The sequence below is a fragment of the Hypanus sabinus genome, chromosome 3, assembly GCF_030144855.1.
Source record: "Hypanus sabinus isolate sHypSab1 chromosome 3, sHypSab1.hap1, whole genome shotgun sequence".
Classification (NCBI taxonomy): domain Eukaryota; kingdom Metazoa; phylum Chordata; class Chondrichthyes; order Myliobatiformes; family Dasyatidae; genus Hypanus; species Hypanus sabinus.
Window position 1 is genome coordinate 124580948 of NC_082708.1, and position 9994 is coordinate 124590941.

Sequence of the window (9994 nt, forward strand, 5' to 3'; positions counted from 1 at the left end):
TTCATAGTTCTGGGTCTGTACTCACTGGAATTTAGAAGTATGAGAGGGGATCTCATTGAAACTTTCGAATGTTGAAAGGCCTAGACAGAGTAGATGTGGAAAGGATATTTCCCATGGTGGGCAAATCTAGGAGAAGGGCATATTCTCAGGATGGGGGGGGGGGTGGGTGTCCATTTAGCCATAGGGTGGTGAATTTGTGGAATTTATTACCACAGGCAGCTGTGGCGGACAGATCATTGGTTGCGTTTAAGGCAGAGCTTGATAGGTTCTTGATTGGACACGGCGTCAGTTATGGGGAAAAGGCCAGGGAGTGGGGCTAAAGAGTGGTGAAAAGGATCAATCATGATTGAATGGCGGAGCAGACTCGATGGGCCAAATGGCCTAATTCTGCTCCTCTGTTTTATGGTCTTATTGACTTAAACACTTAAATTCAGACATTGCATAGGTTTTAAATAACATTTACACAAGGCAAGAACCATCACCAGTAGGAAACACATTTCCTCAATATTCGTCAACATTAGTGTTCCAAAATTCTTCTTCAGCAATGACCAGAAACTTAACTGAACTAGCTATACTAAATACAAGGTTACAAAACAAACTATTATGTGGTGAGTGATTCACCTCCTGACTACCTAAGGCATTCTGCCATCTACAAATCACTGCATTCCTGACAAATCATCCTTCACCCTGATGTTAACCAAGCACCACCTGAACCTAACATCTCTGCTATCTGAGTGGACAATGACAACATTCACATGAGAATACCAACATCAGAATTGGAGATTGATTACTTCTTTACTTGAATTATAGTCAACGTTGCACATAAGAACACAGCAACTGAAGTTTGCTATCCAGACCATCAGCTCTTTTAATTTCCAACTCAACAGTGATCAGGAATGGTCAGTGACCTAATTCCAACCTACTTTTCCTCAAAGTTCTATCTCCTATTGAGCTTCCTTTTATTGCCTCCTTCATTTAATACCTTAGGTTCTTACTGACTAAAGGAGGTTAAATTTCTTTAATTAACCTTAATCCTTCTGAAAATCATTATTTTTATTTTCTTTTTGCTAATGTCAGCTACAAATATGTGCTTATGGACTACAGCTTGAAATTAAAAGATCTGACTTGAAAGTGAGATGGGTGTCAACTCATTCAAATTGATCTTTGGACCATTTAAAACAAAACATTAAGCATTTTGGCACCTCATCAATTCCCTTGCTGATGCTACTTATTTTTGAATAATATTGTCTGCACTTTTATAACTATTCTGAATATGGAAATTTTGGATAGTAAATTGGGGCATTAATAGGAACAGTGATCACCATTGAACTAATCTTCATGTGTTTCTTACAACGTATCATAGGCTTTCATTGTTTCTTTCTTGTACTAAAATTCCTCAGTTGGATTTACTAGAACTTTAACCCTTTTCCCATGATTCAATGCAATCTTTTTTACTACATCTAGAATTTTACATGAGATTTGTCATCGTTCAAGAATGTGTAAGTAGGAAAGGGTGTTGAATAAATGAAGAGTGATTCTTTTTAATGTCCACTCTCACTTTGTAGCAATATTTCCTCCTCGAATTCTTGCCACGCGCCCTGGTCAAAAAAGTCCTGTTATTGCTCATGACGACAGTTCTGCTGATAAAAACAAGGAGGAGGTGATCTACACAACTGTAGATTGGAGAGAGTTTGTTTGTAATACCTGGCACCTGGAACCCACACTAAGGTTAGCATTACAAGTTATAATTCTAGAATGCTGATTATATACTTTTGGAACCTTTGCATTAAATTTGAAATTTTTCCAGACTTGCATTTTTCCCATGTAATTTGAGGCTGTTAACCACACTTCAGAATTTCTTATATGAAAATTCCTTACAATCACTACTTTTCTAAAGAACAATTACCATTTACCAAATAAAGAAATTGTAAAGGTGGTTTTCAAAAACATAAGTACAATTCCTGTAAATGAAATGATCTCTTAAATTAGTAAGAACACATTTTTTTAAACAAGAAAATAATTGTCTTTTGTGCTCCTTTAGAACCTTAACTACATTGTTAACAAAGTATATTTACCATTAAAGATGTTATGGAATTACCTGAATTTATATCTAGAAGTTAAATGAAAAATTTCTAATAATTTTGGGTAGTTGTGAAATGTCTTTAGTTTGCATTCATGTTCACTTACTGTTTATAGCTCGCTAAGCAAAACAAAAATCTCAAGAGAAATTTATCCTTTTTATGCTGAAATAAAATATTAGATAAGCTGTAAAACAGTTTGTTTGCAGCAATGACAAATACTTTACTGCTTTATATGAACATATGTTATTGAACCCCAGCCTTTTCTTTGGTTAAGTAACCCTAACATTTCACTTTGAAAGTATCACAATAATTTTTCATAGGAAATATATGGATCAAAAATATTAGAGTCTATACCTTTGGCAATAATTGTTGATGGCTTAATAAAGCTGACATGTTGATATTTTTAAACAGATTAATATCTTGGACTGGAAGGAAGATTGACCCTGTGGGTGTAGATTATATTCTTCAAAAACTGGGATTCCATCATGCCAGAATCACTATACCGAAATGGGTGCAGCGAGGTGTCATGGACCCATTAGATAAGGTTCTGTCAGTTCTTATTAAAAAACTAGGAGTAGCACTACAGGACGAAAAAGAAAAGAAAGGAAAAGATAAGGAGGAGCATCAAAAATAAAGTTCATTACAAGAGAACAACCACTCATTGTTATTGCTGTAAATTTCATTTGTAGATTTAATGGTGTTTAATTCATTTAATAGAATTCAGCTTTTTGAAACTTTATTAGCAAAAGTCAACTGGAGAATACTTCCATATGATAATTTAATGACTGGCATAACTGTTGTTATGAATGTATTACTGTAACAGTTTGCTGTGGTGCCACTTTAAACTAGTTCAGTATTGCACAATTATTATATTGTATATATGGAAATATAGTAGTGAACAGTGTCAAAATGCTTATCAGCTTTGTGATTATGTACAATGCATTTAATGTCTTTATTTTATTACCAAAATGAACATTAAGAATTATCCTACATTTCAGTTGTTCATAATTATATTGCTACTGTTATGTATTTGTTGTTATATGGATTGCACTGGAAAGAAAAAATGTTATGGTTAAAATTATTAATCACTTTATTGCTCATACAGAACAAAATGGTTATAAGTTCATCGGTGAATGTCATGTATTTTAAAACTCAAAAATGAATGACACTGCTCTTTAAACTGTTACCACTTTCTAATCAGCAAAACATATACATTGTACTTCATATTAAGCTATATATTTTATTTTTTTAAACTGTATTGGCATATTTATACTGGCAACAGTGATGCCTTATCAACAAGATACTAAATTGACATCCTTTTCCCCTGTCATTCTTATAAAAGAGCAGAGGTGTGGTTTTAATCACTTAACATTTGTCCCTCATCCAACCCCTGAAACCATGACCTCAATATTTATTTAATTTTTCGTGAAATGACATGTTTATGCATTGGCAGATATGTTCTGTAATTTACTACTGTGATCACAGTTCAAAGTACTTTTTTTCATAAAGTGCTTTGACGGATATTGGATTTGTTTGCTTTATTTCAGAGATTGACAACTTGTTTCTATTTAACATCTTTGACACACACATGTATGAAAAATAATAAGAATTGATGCTGACCTTAAAGAAGGTATAGAGGCATTTGCTGAGGAAATTCTAGACTGGTTTCCTAAAGCAACAAATGAATTTGATTGCTCTGGAAGTTCTTTTGTCATGGAGGATTTAGAGAGGAGAAATGAGAAAAGGAAATGATGGTTTTGAAGTTGAAGCAGGAGCTTTGGAATCTGGGAAAAGTCAAACACTGGAAAATGCAGTTTACCAAATAAAATCAGAATGTCAGAAGTTGATTGGGATGGTAAAAGAACTTAAAAGGATGTGGGTGAAATCATTACTTAGCTGGAGTAAGGGATAAAATTACATGTGGTTGTGCAGTGGCCTGCATTTTTTTGGCTAAGATAGAAACACAGGGAAGTAATCAGTAAAAGTGGTTTTAGTGATGATCGGCTTAAAAAAGGGTAAATGAAATGCGGGGATCTTTCTGTGATTGTGAATGGAAAACAGGAATCCTCGCAAGAATTAACGAGAGAAAGGGTAGGGAAACCTTGAAGATGACAACTAATAATGTCATTATATACCACAATAATTCTCATTAATGGAAAGTTTAAATATTTGATAAAAATCTGAATTGAAGTATAGGAAGACTTGGTGGATAAGAGGAATTATTAAAATAGCTTGGAATGCTAATTGCTGGTGCTAGGTTGAGCTTGGAACACGTGAAGTCCCACAGACAAAGCCTATGAACTTAAATGGAAGGAATGGAGAATATGCATCATATGGTCTTCCACATGACCTGGTCGTTCAGTATGTTCTCTGCGGGCACGTTGCGTTTAAGATCATCCTTCCATAATTGATAAGGCTACAGGTAGTAAAGGGGCCTAGAGTTTTGAACAAAGTGGAAATTTAAGTCTCTACAAATCACTCTGCGGGGCTTTTCACAACCTGTGCAGTCAAATATCTTTTAAATTTTCTAAGTACGCTTATATAAACAGTAAATTTATTTGAATACATCCTAAGTCATAACTATTTAAAAAAGTCATTTTAACTTTAAAGTTAGAATATTAAAGATTATTAAAGATATCTTAAATATTAATATTAAAAATATTTTGGAATATCCCTGGAGTATATGGGATCTCATCTAATTTCCATTGTGTTCCCTAGTTATGTGAAGTAGTCTAGCCATAAGCCTAATTAAAACTAATGAAGGTATGTAAGTCACTGAACAGCAGTTACATTTAGAACCTTTTCTCAATGTATTGCCATCTCTGGAATCTGTGTCTGCATCATTATATGTTTAAGTGTCCATAATTAGATTTAATGAAGTTTGCTCATTGGATTAAAATCATTCAACAATTTCAATAAAGAAACTGGATGGCCTACATATGGCGCTTGGCTGAACCAGAAACTACAGCTCCCCGGACTGTTAAATCGTGGGTGCATAACCATCGGCTGGTATAGTTGCACATCACTTCCAGATTGAACAGTCCTGCAAAGCGCTAATTTGAACCCCATAATATTCCTTGGAAACAATGTGTCAAGTACTTTTGAGCAGGGTGGTTGATGGTATCATGCACTGTCTACCTCCCCTGCATCATGATGTTCCCATACATAAAAGTTCAGGGGTTGGAATGGTGAAACCTCTATGGGCAACGATAAAAAAACAACAAAACTCCTAAATAACACACACAAAATGCTGGTAGAACACAGCAGGCTAGGCAGCATCTATAGGGAGAAGCGATGTCGATGTTTCGGGCTGAGACCCTTTGTCGGGACTAACCAAAAGGAAAGATAGTAAGAGATTTGAAAGTAGAGGGGGGAGGGGGAAATGCGAAATGATGGAAGACCAGAGGGGGTGGGATGAAGCTAAGAGCTGGAAAGGTGATTGGCAAAAGGGATACAGAGCTGGAGAAGGGAAAGGATCATGGGACGGGAGGCCTCAGGAGAAAGAAAGTGGGGGGGGGGAGCACCAGAGGGAGATGGAGAACAGGCAAACAACTAAATATGTAAGGGATGGGGTAAGAAGGGGAGGAGGGGCATGAATGGAAGTTAGAGAAGTCAATGTTCATGCCATCAGGCTGGAGGCTACCCAGCCGGTATATAAGGTGTTGTTCCTCCAACCTGAGTTTGGATTCATTTTGACAATAGAGGAGGCCATGGATAGACGTATCAGAATGGGAATGGGACGTGGAATTAAAATGTGTGGCCACTGGGAGATCCTGCTTTTTTTGGCGGACCGAGCGTAGGTGTTCCATGAAACGGTCTCCCAGTCTGCGTCGGGCCTCACCAATATATAAAAGGCCACATCGGGAGCACCAGACACAGTATACCACACCAGCCGACTCACAGGTGAAGTGTCACCTCACCTGGAAGGACTGAATGGTGGTGAGGGAGGAAGTGTAAGGGCAGGTGTAGCACTTGTTCTGTTTACAAGGATAAGTGCCAGGAGGGAGATCGGTGGGAAGGAATGGGGGGATGAGTGGACAAGGGAGTCGCGTAGGGAGCGATCCCTGCGAAAAGCAGAAGGGGGGAGGGAAAAATGTGTTTGGTAGTGGGATCCCGTTGGAGGTGGCGGAAGTTACGGAGAATTATACGTTGGACCTGGAGGCTGGTGGGGTGGTAGGTGAGGACAAGGGGAACCCTATCCTGAGTGGGGTGGCGGGTGGATGGGGTGAGGGCAGATATGCGAGAAATGGGAGAGATGCGTTTGAGAGCAGAGTTGATGGTGGACAAAGGGAAGCCCCTTTGCTTAAAAAAGAAAGACATCTCCTTTGTCCTGGAAAGAAAAGCCTCATCCTGAAAGCAGATGCAGCAGAGATGGAGGAATTGTGAGAAGGGGATAGCCTTTTTGCAAGAGACAGGTTGGGAAGAGGAATAGTCCAGGTAGCTGTTAGAGAGTCTGTAGGTTTATAGTGGATATCAGTAGATAGGCCGTCTCCAGAGATGGAGACAGAAAGATCAAGAAAGGGGAGGGAGGTGTTGGGAATGGAGCAGGTAAATTTGAGGGCAGGGTGAAAGGTGGAGGCAAAGTTAATGAAGTCGACGAGTTCAGCACGCGTGCAAGAGGCAGCACCAATGCAGTCGTCGATGTAGCGAAGAAAAAGTGAGGGATGGATACCAGTATAGCCTTGGAATATGGATTGTTCCACAAAGCCAACAAAAAGGCAGGCATAACTGGGACCCATGTGGGTACCCATGGTGACACCCTTGGTTTGAAGGAAGTGGGAGGAGCCAAAGGAGAAATTATTGAGAGTAGGAACTAATTCCGGTAGACGGAGGAGATGGTAGAGGGGATTTGGTTAGGTCTGGAATCCAAAAACAAAACGGAAGAGCTTCGAGACCGTCTCAGTGGAGGATGGAGGTATATAGGGACTGGACGTCCATGTTGAAAATAAGACGGAGGAGGCCAGGGAACTTAAAATCATTGAAAAAATTCAAAGCATGAGAAGTGTCACGAACATAGGTGGGAAGAGATTGAACAAGGGGGGGATAAGATAGTGTTAAGGTATGCAGAAATGAGTTCAGTGAAGCAGGAGCAAGCTGAGACAATAGGTCTACCTGGACAGGCAGGTTTGTGGATCTTGGGTAGGAGGTAGAAACGGGAAGTGCAGGGTGTGGGAACTATGAGGTTTGTGGCAGTGGATGGGAGATCCCCAGAGCTAATAAGGTTGGTGATGGTATAGGAGACTATGGCCTGGTGCTCCTTAGTGGGATCATGATCAAGGGTGTTATCAGAGAGTTGTCGCTGTGCCTTGGCCAGGTAGAGGTCAGTATGCCGGACAACAACAGCTCCCCCCTTATCAGCAGGTTTTATAGAGAGGTTGGGATTGATGTGGAGGGAGCGGAGAGCAGAGCGTTCGGAAGGAGTGAGGTTGGAATTGGAACAAGTCAAGACGGTTGATGTCCCGTCGGCAATTAGCAATAAAGAGATCCAGAGCGGGGTGGCCATTAAGAGGAGGAGGGTTGAAGACGGGAGAAGGGGTCATCGGCGGGGGTAGGAGAGTCCTAAATGTCTTTTTTTTTAATGGCCCACGATCTCCTTAGCCTACGTTGCACTTTACCGGTCAATATCTTTTCCTAAACACAGAAAACGTTACACTGAGAAGCGTCAGAAAGAGACCAATGCAGCACAGACAATGAGCTTCCCAGTCTTTGAACAGGCCCCGCCCTGTGGTGTGACGTGAGGGCGCGCGCGCGCGCACGCGCACTGACTGGTCGCGTGGCCTTCAATCCCCAGTAACGGCGGTTTGCAACGGCGGCGCGAAGCCCTCTCCGAGTCGGTGTCGTATGGCTCTGACTCTCCCTCTGGAAATTACTCACTTTATCAAACCCCGCGACGTTCAGTTCTGAAGTATGCTGCTCAGCTTGCTCTTTCTAATCCTTGCAGTGTGATATTTTACACATGTGTTGACTTAGAAGTGATTGTCGTGGATATTCCTGTACTTATCGTGTACGCAGTTGGTATTTTTAGGAGGAGAGGAGGCCTATCGGTAAACGTGGGATTGGGATTTGTGTTTAAAGGCACAGGCTTGGGCATCATAAACATTAATAGACTGTTTAAAAATAATGTAAATGTTAACCATGTAGCGTTGTAGTTCTTGTGTAGGAATATTCCTGTTAATGTTAAAGGTACTAATGTCGCTTCATTGTCCACTTTAAGAGAACCATTACACAAAGTATATTAACGAATCTACCCAGCTGTACCGATAATATCATACTCTGAAATTTGAAAATGCGACAATATTAAAACAGTAAAATGTGTTCCCGCCAAATGGAAATATATTTTTCATTACTTTCGTGTTTGCTGTTGTGGCCCTTAACACAAGCACTATTCGAAAATTTTAATGTGTATAAATAATGTGTATTTTGAAGACATGGTTTCATTAAATTGTGTGTGATAGATATATATATTACAAGAAAACCTACAACGCAATACAGGCCTTTCGGCCACAAAGTTGTACCGAACATGTCCCTACCTTAGAAATTACTAGGTTTACCTATAGCCCTCTATTTTTCTAAGCTCCATGTACCTATCTAAAAGCCTCTTAAAAGACCCTGTCGTATCCGCTTCCACCACCATTGCCGGCAGCCCATTCCACGCATTCACCACTCTCTGAGTAAAAAACCTACCCCTGACATCTCCTCTGTGCCTACTCTCCAGCACCTTAAACCTGTGTCGTCTTGTGGCAACCATTTCAGCCCTGGGGGAAAGCCTCTGAATATCCACACGATCAATGCCTCTCATCATCTTATACATCTCTATCAGGTCGCTCCAAGTAATCATCTTAATATTGTTTCTACTTTATGCAATTACTTTTATTAGCTGCAGTATATTTTCCAGACCAATATTAATTCAAGTGAATATGCAATTTATCTCCTTAAAGTCACTAGTTGCTTTATCACATTTCCCGAAATGTTTGATTTGATCCGGAATTTATAATAATCGAATCCTGCTGTATCAATGAGTAATCTTCTCTTCATTTTCTGGCCTTTCAGGCTTTTAATAAATAAGTGTCTTCGTTATCATATGCATAAAGAGATGGGTTTTGCGTTATGTGCACTAAAAGATGTTTAGCAAGACAGTAGAGCTCTTAGATTTTATGGGAAATCACAGAAGAGACCATGTAGGAACTTAATGATTTGAACATTGTATTTGTGGATAACAGAATAATTGGCTGTAAATTTGCTAGAACAGCAGAGGAATGCTGTGTTGGAAGGATAGCTTTTCAAACTTTTCAACCAGTGATTAACTTCATGTATTGGTTGCAATTTGTATAATTCCAATGAGCACTATATTATTTTTATTTGAGTCTATTTATCTGTCTGCTTTTGCTTTGTAATAATAGATTCTTTTGACCCCACCCTCTTATTAATAGCACCCTTTAAAACTTGCAAATTGCATGTTACTCAATTCCTTCTGTCCACTGATTTTAAAAAATGTGAGCTTTCTACCAGAGCTGAATGTTTCCTTTACCTATAACTTTGTTACCTTAAGTAATTGTAGGTATTAAACATAACTTTAACCAACTTTATTTTATTGATTTAGTGTTTTAATTTGTGTACTGTAGTGATAATTTGTTAAGAACTATTAAATCTGTTGGTGTTTCTGTTCTGCTGATTATGGTGTAGTAATTTGCATTAAGTTTCTGCTTGAAAGTAATGGTGGAAATTTAAAGCTACAATCTCAGGGCCACTAATCAAAATGGATGCATGCTCTTTTGATGCAGCTCTTCTAAAGGATCCCTTCTAACCAATTCATTGTACATTCCAGGTTATAACTCTGACTCTCTTCCGCAATTTGTTGTTTGAAAGTCAAGCACTACTGGGTGTTACTGTGAATTTTTTTTGAGATGGGGTTA

The 9994-nt window shown here is 39.1% G+C and overlaps 1 protein-coding gene across 1 annotated transcript in view; it reads left to right on the plus strand.

The window, feature by feature from the left end:
- The window catches only part of kiaa1109 (KIAA1109 ortholog), a 418633-nt gene extending 415031 nt beyond the window's left edge, over positions 1-3602 (plus strand). Inside the window, exons 85-86 of the mRNA XM_059965080.1 lie at positions 1566-1728; positions 2493-3602. Of these exons, the coding sequence (XP_059821063.1) occupies positions 1566-1728; positions 2493-2715 (386 nt within the window). The 3' untranslated portion in view covers positions 2716-3602. The remainder of the gene's footprint in view (positions 1-1565; positions 1729-2492) is intronic.
- The last annotated feature ends 6392 nt before the right edge of the window (positions 3603-9994 follow it).